Source organism: Enoplosus armatus, chromosome 23 (assembly GCF_043641665.1).
Source record: "Enoplosus armatus isolate fEnoArm2 chromosome 23, fEnoArm2.hap1, whole genome shotgun sequence".
Classification (NCBI taxonomy): domain Eukaryota; kingdom Metazoa; phylum Chordata; class Actinopteri; order Centrarchiformes; family Enoplosidae; genus Enoplosus; species Enoplosus armatus.
Window position 1 is genome coordinate 6793045 of NC_092202.1, and position 13333 is coordinate 6806377.

At 41.8% G+C, this 13333-nt stretch overlaps 1 protein-coding gene across 1 annotated transcript in view; it reads right to left on the bottom strand.

Moving 5' to 3' along the window:
- arap2 (ArfGAP with RhoGAP domain, ankyrin repeat and PH domain 2) overlaps nucleotides 1–13333 on the bottom strand; it is a 100515-nt gene that overhangs the window by 26258 nt on the left and 60924 nt on the right. The window contains exons 15-17 of the mRNA XM_070929618.1: nucleotides 5801–5945; nucleotides 2294–2396; nucleotides 1447–1645 (exon numbers count right to left, since the gene is read on the bottom strand). Of these exons, the coding sequence (XP_070785719.1) occupies nucleotides 1447–1645; nucleotides 2294–2396; nucleotides 5801–5945 (447 nt within the window). The remainder of the gene's footprint in view (nucleotides 1–1446; nucleotides 1646–2293; nucleotides 2397–5800; nucleotides 5946–13333) is intronic.

Consider the following 13333-nt stretch of genomic DNA (forward strand, 5'->3'; position numbering starts at 1 on the left):
TTACCCCGCCCAAGGTGAGAAGATTGGGCGGCACTTTGGATTGGATTAAAAAGACCCGTTGATTCTCCCCTCCTTCTGTCCGCACATCACGGTGGCGCAATCGATCAATCTGCCAAAGTATCTGTGAACTTCCACTGTAAGCGGCAGCTTACCTCCACTGCCTATCCTTTAAATAACTGGTGTTTGCCAGAAATGTGGGGATATTGGCAACATTCCTGTTAGTGGGCAATGGAAAGAATGTTACCATGACACCATCTTCCTGTTAACATGTTTTCACAGCACAGCTCAGAGAAATGCAAATCCTATTGTGGCTGATCCTTGTTTCACGATGCATTATGTAATATTGACCTTTGCTGACCTCAAATGAACAGACCATCTCCTCAGATACAGGCCTGTGGCATCTTCTCACTCTCCTCCAGTCCCCTCAATGGAAGACTAAGCTAGCCAATTAGAGCAGAGATCCAACAGAAATGTGTAATGGTGTGAGAAGCTGAAATGTCCTCTGAAACATCCTTAAGTAGTTATAAATGCGAGTGGTAGGAGGATGTTGTGGATTGCTAGCTTTTTGGAAATTACACAGTACATCAACATGGTGAGACTGAATTTTAAAAAGCAAGAAATCTCAGCAAATTCATCACAGAGTTACTGCAATTGACCAGTGACACTATCAACCATGAATAGATGTGGTCATTTTGGGCGGTGAGATTTTAAAAAGTGATTTATCGCGTATTAAAAGCTCCACTGAAGCTATTTAATCAGGGACTGTTTGCTCGTGTAAACCGTGGCAATTTGGGAAAGAGCTGAGATGAATGTATTCAACAAGAATTAGTTTAAAAAATTGTTTTATTTTATGTATATATTAATGCGAGAGGTCAATCATGCTCAGCTGAGTACGGGCAGTACTTTCTCTGCAAAGTAAATTATTTTCAATGGAGCTGCCACCATCATTGGATTACTCGCAAAGTACCACATTGGCCTGAATATAGATATTATTTCTGAATATTACATTTAAAAAAGTGGGGACTGCACTACGTATGTTCAAGGACTACACATTCAAGTCTTCATAACAGCAGATTTTCTTTTTGAATGAGTGAGCTTGCTCCATTGACAGACTGCTGCATTATGGGCTATGGGTTATGCTGAAAGACAGGACTGTCTTATATCTGTTAAATTTGCTTTTGCTGTTTAACTTTGACACCCAATTTTGCACCCTTTGAAAACCGTCTTGACAGTGCCGAGCTTTGAGGGAATAGAGAGACTTGGACAGTTTAAAATGGAGGAAGCTATTATATGAGCTGTGTCATACCATCCAGTTTTACAAGGAATTGAACTTTGCTAACATATTCTCTGGTGTTAGCACAAGACTGCAAGGAGTCACCATGTCTCCAACCTCCCACCACTGAGAGATGGTGAGAAACAGAAAAATAATAATGCAAATATCCTTACTGAGCTCCTGTAGCTGCTTGAGTTGAAGGACTTCCTCCTCTCCCTCCACATCTCCTGAGCCGAAGTGCAGGGCAGAGCCTTCCAGCATAAACCAGCCTGTCCTCCAGTGGTACAGGTCATGGCCTTCTTTGTAATGCAACCTGCCAATCAACTCACTGTCTTTCTGCACGAGCCCCTCGACTTTAGACGGGACAAAGCACTGTGAGTCACACGCACAAACAGAGAGAGAACAGGCTCAGGTGAATTAAGGACTTTCACATTTCACAGCGTGAAACTTTTTACTGCCACCTCAAAACAAAACACAACAGGTTCTTGTAGGGATAAACCTTTGCTCAGTTTCTGCTCCTCGGCTGAATTATTTCCATTTAGTACACAAAGTACATTTGTTGCCATCCCGCCCGGCTCAGTCTGGCCATTGTTCTGTGATTCAAATTGAACTATGGAGGTGTGGAAGGCCTATGATACAGATGGAGAGACATATGGACTAATGCAGCTATACCTCCCACTATCTATGACTGGGCTGCCTTGGATTAAAGAGATAAAAAAGGGAATAAGGGACATTTTTATGTAGGGTGTTATTACAAGATGTTGTCAGCATGTGGGGGAAGAGATAGTAAGACCACTTGTCTCACTGAAAGAAGCACAGGCAGCGTGGGGCTCACTGAGGACAAAGTGTGCAGCTGTGTGTGTTGCAAAGTAGCAGAAAGTACCGGGTGGATGTGCTGTAGTTCTGTGGCACATTTCTTCTTTGTAACTTTAAGTGAAAAACAAACTTATAAAGGAGGGGAAAAAAAGTGTGTGTGTGTGTGTGTGTGTGTGTGTGTGTGCTGTATGCAAAGTGTGTCACCTTTGTTAGCGCCTGGATCCAGTCATGCTGTGTTTCCTGTGTTTCAGCTCCAACAATCAGTACTCGCTCTGTCTGCAGGTACAGCTCCACGGTAAACACAGCCCTGCCAGAGACACACACCTCACTATTAGATATCTGGAAAGTGTCCTCACAAACACACACACACACACGCACACACACACACAGGAAACAGGCAAAGAAACACTCAAATCTGTGTAAACTTGCAAACATTAAAACATACTTTAACCATACAAGGCAAGCCGGCAAATGAATGTATCATTGTGAATATGTATTATATATTAAATGTAAATATTTTTTGAAACATATTTTTATTTTTTTGTCTATTTATTTATACAGTAGCTTTGCTTACAGCATGCTATAATTAATGTGGTTCAGATATTCAGACTTGAAATTGTCATGCATGTGTTTCTACATGATGTGTGTCGGTCAGTAAGTAAGGAGCTTTCACTCTCCTGGGTACTGTATGGGTATGAAAAAAATATGTATGTGCGCATGAGGTTATACACACACCAAATATATAATCCTTAAAAAAAGAAAAAATGCACTCCCCTGCTCATTCATCCACAAGCACTTGCAGACAAAACCCTTGCTGTCGGAAGCAAAAAGGCAGCTATTAATCTTTGTTGTTCTTTCTCCTCCTGTCGTCTCTGCCTCCCCCCATCTCTCTCTCTCTCTCTGTCAAGGTACAGAGGTTAGAGTACCACTATCTTAATGGTTTGAACACACTGCCACGGCTCCTTCTCCATTGGAGGCTCTAAATGCTACAGCGCTGGGTGTTTAAGGTGGCGTGTCATGGGGGTCACGGCAGCACTGAGTTGCTCTCTTCTCACGTGTGTCAGGGGAACAGGCGAGACATAGGTGTTTGTGTGCCCTCACATGACCCCCCCCCCCCCTTCCCTTTGCCGGCAGGTGTGCAGGCGCTTGTTAGAGGGGCTCCCAGAGGGAGAGCAAGGGAGGGGTTACGGCGATGTGCTGGGCAAATGGTATCGTAAAGAAAGAACAGAGGGAGAAGACAGAGGTATAAAAGATGAGCGCTGCATGATGAGCGCCCCAGAGGGAGGGAGTAGCTGGGGAGAGGACGGAGCGAGGGAAAGTGAGCTAGACATAAAGAGGGTGCAACATGCAGCCATCATCACAATGAATGTGTCTGCGATGTGAAATGCTTTGTGTCTCCTATGATATCCTTCAATATAGATACTTGTTTCCTCTTGCTCTTGTTTTCCTTCTTTCCTTTCTTAATTATTTTATCCAGTATTACACTCCTGCTCTCTCTTCTAACATGTTCATAAGCACACAATAAACCAGGTTACTGGGAGAAGTCAGGTTAAGGCAGGAAATCATGAACTATAATAATCATTATGCTGATCATGTGAATGATCAGTGATCAGATTTCTACCTTACCTAATACTGTAATACTAAACCAAGCTGGCATATTTGAAGTGTATTAATGGCGAAAATGACATTATTAAATAAAAGGCAGACCATAAGTGATGCATCTCTGGTGAAAGAGCTCGGGGTACCACAGCAGAAAACTGAATTTACACCCAAAACCAGACAAAACAATGCGCACCAACACACCAAGGCAGCCATCCGGAGCGCCATCTTGATCTATCAATTAGCAACTAAGCCCTCCAAAAGTCTTTAAAAACTCAGATATTCTTCTTGGTATGTGTGAGAGGAGAAGGGAAAGAGAGTTACAGAGAGAGTGAAATGGTGCAAAAAAAAGCAGCCAAAAAGATATAACAGGAAAACAGCAGAAAGGTTTGTTTCCAAGGTTTTCAGTAGAATTTGAAGGTCAGAATTGACTTAGAAATATTCTTGTCGAAACAGGCGGATGAGTCAAAAATGTCCCTTGGAAACCTCAACTTATCATCAGCCAACACACTCCCTTTGCATTAATTCCTCACGAGTGGGTGTGTAATATTCATACAACTTTAGCAGACGTATGTGTCGGGACCGCGCTATAATTCACGGTGTCCTCTGACACGGTGAAATTACCCAAATGCTGTGTTTAATGGAAGCGACACCTACGGCCTCCTGCAGCTCGGCGATAGGCTGCTGGTGGGAGTGTGTCATCTGCATACGTTAATATTCATGAGCGCCAGACAGTCAAGAGGTGAGGCGTCCCCGCTCTCTCTGCGCGCCGGCATGCTGGGAACGCTGGAAGTTGCGAAGAAGCGAGAGGGAGTGAGGCAAAGTTTAATCTAGTGAAACGTACAGCCATTATGAGTGTTAGCGACAGAGAAATAATAGCCTTTCTGGGGGCGATGCCATGACCTGTAACTGGGATGTATGCGCCAAGCTAAAAGCGGCGCATGTCACTGCTGCTTTGCGCGCACATAATCACCATTGTAACCTGTCATGACTGTTTGTATGTGTCCAGCTCATTCGAAAGGTCATTGTTTTAGCCGGCCAGATGTGTTCCTAATGGCTGTATAAATAACATTTACAAATAAAAGCATTGTTCCCTCTTCATAACATCTGCTGTTGTCATTAAGGACCTGGCTTATGCTTTAATCATAAGCCATTATCAGACTGAAGCACACACACATGAACACACGTACAGTGTGGCCCAATGGGAGCGAGGAGCGGGTGAGCAAGGAAGGATCGAGACATCTGCTTCTTGTTTGTGTGCTTGTAACGCTTCCAGAAGAAATAAAGAAAAAGTTTATTGTCACAGCAACTTTTTTTTTTTAACTGAATCATAATCTGAGAGAGAGTGATAGGGGAGGTGGTAAAGTGAACGGAGGGAGGGCAGTTTGCCTGCATCGCCGCCAAAGCAAACAGGAAATATAGCACTCATAAAGCCCTGATGGGTTCTGTTAAATTGAATAATGCTCAAGTTAAGATTATGCTAATGAGACATATGACGAGGGAGAGAAACTATGCAGGAGCCTGTGTTTACACGTGTGTGTGTGTTTATGTTAAACAGATTGAAGCTCTGTAATATCAGAATTACATGTGCAGTAAATTGTAATTACGCCAACTAAAAGAAAAATAAATCATTTAAAAGGTGTTTTGAGTGTGTATGGCATGTGTGTCCTTAAAGCAGGATGAATTTATAAATTATGATTTCGCAGAGGGGGATGCAAATTAAGCATTCAAAATATGTATGTGTGTGTGGGGCATGTGTGTATGAGAGCACATTTGAATGCTGAGTGTAAATGAAAGCCCCATAACCTGCCTGAGCTGCTGTAAAGTCTGAATGATGTGTAAATTACAACTTAATGCACAGGATGTATATTAATATTAAATGTTATGTATTAATATTCATACTGTAATAACCATAGTAGTCCAATTTTGGTGATTTTTAACTTCAATTCTATATTAAACCATTTGATCCTTTAAAGCTTAGGCAAAGAAAATATTTTCAAAGTCAACTCCATGAAATTAAACAAACGTATCTACAAAGCTGCATTTATGTGTGTGTGTGTGTGTGTGTGTGTGTGTGTGTGTGTGTGTGTGTGTGTGTGTGTGTGTTCATACCCAGCTCCAGTCATCGTCTCTGTAGTGCTGACAGCCAGGCTAACCACCTCAGTGACGTCCACCCTGTTGATGGCCGACAGGCTTCGCTCGCTTTCATAGTAACTCAGAAAGCCGCCCTCCAAAGTACACCAACGGCGTGCCATGTCTGAAACATACACATGTACGCACAAACATACAGGTAAGATAGACCACATACACCGTAAACCAGTGAATTTGCTGCTTAGCTACTTAAACATATGTTGTTTTAGGTTGTTTGAGGACAGTCTCAACTTTGATGTGTCAACATTTCATTAGGATATGACTTGTATCCATTGGCCTCTAATCTTTTAATCTTAACTTCTTAATATTAAATGCAGATCTTAAAGAAAACACCATGTACCTTTACTGAACAGTGCCCCATGTGGTCACTAGGGGAAATTACACTATAATGGAACATTCAATTTCCCTTCTTTTCTTAAGATCCTCTTGAGTCAGTCATTTCATCATTATTAAGTGACCTAAATGAGAGCAAGTGGAGAGGGACCACAAACATGTTTCCTGTTGAGGCAGTGTGTGTTTACTTGTTTTTTGTAATAAAACCCATTCAATGTTCTGTGACATACTAAAATGTAGTGCAACATAAAGTCGCACAAATAGAGATGAGTCACACAGACAGCAGACACTGACTCAGTAATGTCAGTTACACTGCAGTATCTACTTAAAGTTTGCTTAAATTAGCCAACTTTATCCACTACACGCTACTGGTGATACTAGACCAAGTAAGGCTGCAGCAGCAAAACCCCATAGTGTAGTCAATTAAGCAAAAGTGCATTGTATTGCTTAGGAATTTAACCTTTTACTTTTCTTTCAAACGTTTTATAGTCCCACTTTAAGCACCATGTAGTTCAGTTTCAGTATGTGTACAGAGATTAGCAGTCTCCTTTACAAAATGCATCTCCAATATTGTATATTTTGTGAACTGATCTGGTGCATATTAAAGCAATTTATAGTCACTTTCTTTATGCACCCAGAACCCTCCAATATGTCTGCTGCCTCTATTGGATTACCACTGTAGAGCCTGCATTTGCATACTGATAAAATTTAACAAATTGGCTATTGTTTGTGGAGTCAGAAAAAGAAATTAATTAGAGCCTGCAATGTTAGTGATTGGTTTGTGAACAATTAGCACCACTCCAACCCTATTTAACACAGCTAATGACTCTGTACAAGCTAAGACAGCACTACCAAGAAATCGTTTAAAAGTTCGGAGATAAGACACTTTCACACATGGATGGATGTATGGAGATGTGGCAGTGTCATTGGCCTCTGCTTTTCTTCTTCTTCAAAAGGTGCAGTTAACTTAAAAAACAAGTTGTTTTTTATCCAAACCAGGCAGACATAAAGAGATCACACCACCTGAAGGCCAGGATTTCAAGCTAACATCCTTGCAGGATCGACACCCAAGATACAACGCTGGAGAAAAAAAGAACATCCACATTGTAATTAGTAAAAGCAGAGTCTAAAGACGACAGGCAGCAAAAGAAGTCTTGGCATGGAGCGAGGAATACAAACATCTCATTGTTGTAAACCAGAAGATTCAGTTTGTGTCCACAACAAAGTTTTAACTTTATGATTGCAATCAGATGACTTATGGAGTCATGAGGAGACAGCCCCTCTGTCCATTAGAGGACAACCAAGTCAAGCATACTGACTACTGGATGTGAGGGCACACACACACACACACACACACACACACACACACACACACACACACACACACACACACACACACACACACAGAATCAAAACAGTTAAGAGACTCCAAGTGCTGAGCAGATTTCAATCAACAAACATGATCTCAGTGGAAAAGCTGGAAAACACACAACATTGTCTTTCATGATTGTCTGACTGTGCGATTTACATAGCCAATGAGCATGAAGTTCATGAAAACATACCTAATTTTGGATTTTCAAAGTCACCGTGCCATCTGCTTTTTTGTTCCGCAACAAACACACACACAAACAGCCCCCCTCCCCACTGCACCCCCTGTCGCTTGCGACTCCAAAGTTTCCACTGTATTCGTCTCATGAATATGCTAATTATGCATTCCTCTGCCAACTGTGTGTGATGTTTCTGAAGGAACAGATATAGTTCCAATAAAAAAAGGAAGTGTCTACAACTGGCTGTTAAAAGAAAAAGGATGTGATAAGCATTGGAAAGGAGGATGTCAGTTTTGCTCTCTTCACCCCGGCACTGCCTCTCTGTATGGCTCTTTCTGACTTTTTCTTTGTCTTTTCTGTCTCAACAAAACTATTTGGACACGATTCTGGAAACAGCTTTAAAACTGCAAAACGACTAATATCTTGTTGCTTGGTGTGGCATTTAAAAAATACTGTTCGTCTGACCCCATTTTTCTCCGAGAAGAAAAAAATAATTCCAGCAGCTGAAGAATCATCATCATCTTTATCTGAAACCAACCGTGCATGGAGCAGTTTTGTGTGTGTGTGTGTGTGTGTGTGTGTGTGTGTGTGTGGGAGACAGAGAGAGTGACTGATTCTGGTATTTAAAGTCATTACCAATCCAGTCTATCTGATAGGACGCATTGTTGTCTTGGAGACAGAAACGATCGTGAGGCACTTCACTTCCGCAGCTAATGTGTCCCAGGATTGCTAAGATTCTGCAGAAAATGTCATGTCCATCATTTCCCACTGGAGAGAATTAAAGTTCTTGTTTCGTGCTATATTTTCCTGTAATTTCGCCTTTCTTCCCTCCGTCCCTCCTCTAATAGGCTAATAACTAAATGGCTTCATTTGTACCATCTGAAACCCTCACACAATCATCTTCTTAAAAGGGACACTTGATTTCCTAACTGAAGTCAATTGCTATCATAAGCTGCTAGAAAGCTGTAATGCCATTGATTCTCTAGACAATTTGCTTTATAATGGTTCCTGCAGTTGTAGAGGTTATTAGGGAGTCTAGGTTGTGTATGAACCGATGTACTGGCAAATACAAACAGGTTTTGTCTAGGGTAATGGTGCCCACAAGATAAATCTGAAGGGTCATTTCAGACCACACAAAATTCTATTTGTTTTATGCATGTCTTTAATCTTTGCTTTTTCTAGCCAAGCTAAGGGCATGGCTGTACAGACGGCAAAGTCGGTCAGTCAGTTGGTCTGGACTGAAATATCTCAACAATTATTGGATTGATTGCGAGGAAATTTTGTATAGACGTTCATGGTCCTTAGAGGATGAATCCTATGGACTTTGGTGATCCTGACTTTTCCTCTAACACCACCATGAGGTCGACATGTTTGATCTTTAGTGAAATATTTAGTAAAATTTGGTTCAAAAACAACTATTGGATGGATTGCCATGAAGTCCAGAGGATGACGCCAATTTTTTATTAAGCACAATCATCAGTGCAAAACTTAAATTTGTCCAATACTTTGATTTATCTATCTAACAGTTCTGAGAGGACCCAAGATGATAAACATATTTCTGCTACACAAAATTATGTCTCTTCTTCATTTCTCTTTTTTGTTGTACATTTCTGGATAATTTTATCTCTTTCGTCCTAAAATCATTAAAATTTAAAAAAAAAATCACTCTTTGATTGAACTTGTCACAGGCAGTAGACTTCCAGTGATGAGGGGTCGCAGGAGACATTTCTTCATTTTGAGGGTTCACAAGCCAAAACGGTTGGGAACCTCTGGTCAAGGGCATGTAAAATCCCAAAGGGTAGAGAACTTGAAATATGTATATGAGGGGACTTGAATGTCCTAATACATCAGAAATATTAATAGATCTCATTTTGATGTTGGCACATGTGGCATCCGGTCTCCTTGAACGGACAACGTCTGACAAAATCTTTTATCAAAAATGTTTTTAATTTCCTCTCAAGTCCAAGGAGAAAGACATTAAAAATCCCACTGTGAATCTGGGAGGCAAATTGCTACGGGATCCTGGGTCCAGAGAGTGTGAACACGTGAATCGACCATCCTGTTTCTGAAGAATTATCCTAATAATGCCCAGCACACCAGCGGGAACAGATACCCACATAAGGCCTTAACATGCTGAGGAAACCGAGGGTTGGGAAAGGAGAGGGATTAAAGGGGGGGGGGGGGGGGGGGGGGGGGGCAAAAGGTGTTGAGAGACTACACGTGTTTGACAAATGTAATTTCAGATACAGTTATCTCTTTTGAGTTTGAATTGTGAGTGAATATAAGGGATTTGGTAGATTCATGAAAAGACAGAAGAGGAATTAGACGTTTTCATGGAGGCCTGAAAGTAAAATAATAACTCAAACCAGACAGACAGTTGTACCGATATGACCCAAGATATAACACTTGCTAGTGTGGCTGCCATTTCAGTACCAGCAGTGTATAGTTGAATGAAACTGTTCAGCTATGTTAGAATTTGTGGTACAAGTTAGTTCCTAACACAGCAGTGAATGCCTTCGGATCCCTTCAAGATATTCCACCAGGAAACTGGCTTCATCAAAAACCTGCACATCACCGAATCGCAAGCATCCTTCTTTGTTTGTGGCTCAGCATTTCCTTTGCGAGTGGGATACCACTAGCTTCTACACAAGCTCCAGCGCAATGGGGGGAACAATAGTGCTTGATTTACAATCAAGCAGCTGCGTCCACTGCCAGCTGTTCCCCACACACACAGCAATGGCCCCGTGGCCCAGCCGTTCTCCACGGGAGTCCGCAACCAGCCGCCAGAGACAACGCTAGCGGAAGCCAACCGTGGTACATGCCTCCACCAGCTAAATTGGGCCAATTAGCTTGTACGCCAAGAGTGCTCCCCGCATAGCATTTTCCAGAGGAAATGTGGTATGTGGAATCTCTCTCTCTCTTTTTTTCTCCACCTCCTCTCTCACTTCAGCAATTTACAGAATTCACTAAATGCTCCAAGTATGCCAGACGAGCAGGTTGATTAGACTAATGAAGTCATCAATGCGGCAATTAAACTGTCTTATTGTTCATTGACTGAATGGACGCTACGGAAAAAACTGACTGTGTGTCAAGCTTTATTTTTAACTGCAGTCCTCCAGATTTACCCAATGTCCCCCTAAACTTTTTATCGACATTGCACAGACCCATTTCAGTATGCATCGAAAAAAGCAGGCCGTGCCCCTTTCCACTGAATCACCCTCGTCCCTCCCTCACTCTCCCACCTCTCCCCCTTCCGCCAATCTTCTGCCTATCTCACCATCAGACTAAAATATCTGTGATGAAGACATCTGCTGGACAGCTTGTCAGGGGGCTGGAAATGGAAATCGAGAAACTGAAGGGATCTGAACGATCTGTCTGTGCCAGAATTACAGCCCACTTCATTACAGGGAGGAATGGACAGATATGGCATAAGATAAAGAAAAAAAAACACTATCTGCCATGTATTTCTGGCCTAAGCAACAGCAGGACTCACTCATTTAGGCAAGCAGAGGCACGGTAATATGAGCAAAGATATTCTGGAAAGCATATTAGATTAAGACAAATAGTTTAAATAGGCTTTGTGTTCTCCTCATAAAATATAAAACTGAATAACATAAATGTGACTGCTTAGAAATTCCAATCATTTAACATCCTTTGAAAGCCAATTCTTAACATAAACCATAAAGAAGATTTGGTTTATTATCACAAACTTGACTCCAGCTTTGTAGATGCAAGTAATTGAATGTTCATATGGGCTCAGATTTGTGTCCTCAATAAAACCGTTAACATAATTCTCCTTCTCTCTCTATCTCCATCCCCCTCTCTCGTCTCTCCACAGCACCTCCCCTCCCTCGTCTCTCTCCGTCAGTTGTGACTTACTGTTGCGGGCAAAAACAGAGCGCAGCTGATGAGGAAAAGACCAAACTAATCAGAAATTAAGGGTGCCATTTCCCTGCTGCCACTCACCATTTCAGACAGTAACTGCCTACTGTCTCTCTTTTCCTCCCAAGCCTCTCATGAGCACACAGACACACACACAGACGCACACAAAGCATGTACACACTCCTTAATGTGGAAGTAGCATGAGTCACTCGTCTACCCATTTAGGGGGGAGACTTCATTTACGCTAGAATCAACTCTGTAAACTTGATATGGAGCGGAGCTCAACAGAACAGCTAATAAAGTGGTGCCACACTGGAGAATAAACCAGTTCAACCTTGATTTTAGCACAAATAAAACAAGGAATATTGTTTTTCTAAACCTAATTTATATTCCCAGCAGCATCTAGGCTAAACACGTTTTTCTGTTTTTGCTAAATGCTAAGCAGTGCAGTATTTTATTTCATTATGGTGGACTGGCACAATGATCTCCCATGCCACCTGTCAGGGCCATTACCAAAATTGCTAGCCAAATTAATTTATGTTGTACTCTGAATTTAGCTCCAATCAGTGGAAGCATGAAAGCCTATTGGAGTCGTCTCCAGACAAAAAAAAAGTTAAGATGCTGTGGCAGAGTGCTTTTATTAAGCCCTGAGAACAACCTATGAATTATTAAGAACTTGGGTGTATCTATAGACCATCAAACCATTAGCCTAGGAGCGAAAGGCATCCTGGAGTACATTCAAAAATACCTCATCCCTCCGTGCTCACAAAGTCCTGACAGCGCTTCCCCATGATTGAAGAAGTTGGAATGCATTGAGTTTTAAACCCAACCCCCCTGAATTTTTCAACAGCTGCAGCTGCAGTTAAAGCGCCATTAAAGCACAAAAGCCAAACTTGTACGGCTCTCCATAATAGATGAAATAAAACAAGGTATTTATCGGCCGAAATATTACGAGCACTTATCTGAGGGGAGACAACTCTGGAGTGGTGCGGTGTCTGTAAGTGGTACAGAACACACAACACTGACTAAAATGGATCTTGACAAAATGGACACCTGTAGTGTTACTCCATCTCAAGCAGGAGCTCACTGTACTGTAGGTGGAGCAACAAACCACACACAGCCAACAGCGTTCCTTTTCTACTTACTTTAACATGAGGGACTTATTTAAAGCTGCTCTAACAAATATCATTATATCCACACAATGGCTAAAATAACTTCTTGTAATGTAAAAAGCGTTGTTCATACTGATAATTATCACCCAACTCTCCAACTACTCAGCTCTATGGAGCGTTTTTGTGTTTTTTCAGCTCACGTTTTGGTTTTACTGCCCGCAACTTTACTGTTTTTGGTTCACTCTCATCAACATTGTTTCCAGTTGCAGCCAGCTGTTTTCAGCTCTGATGAACCTAGTGTCCACTACCTGACTAGCACTAAACAGCAAAGTTAGCGCCGAGCTGGTTGACATAGCGGAGCATTTAGCAGCTAATGAGCCAGATATTTCTCAGAGGAGCAGAAACCAAAAACAGAGATAAAATGACTGTGAATATTGGACAGGCAAGGGGGGCAGTAACATGACTCCAAATTAATGCCAGTGTTGCTCTGTATCTGCTGGATGTGAAAATAGGCAACTGTTTGCTGACATTGCTAAAAGCAGATTGGCAAGACCCAATCTGGGTAATCATATTTTAAAACAGGCATATTTAAAACCTGTCTGATCATCTCACCACTCATG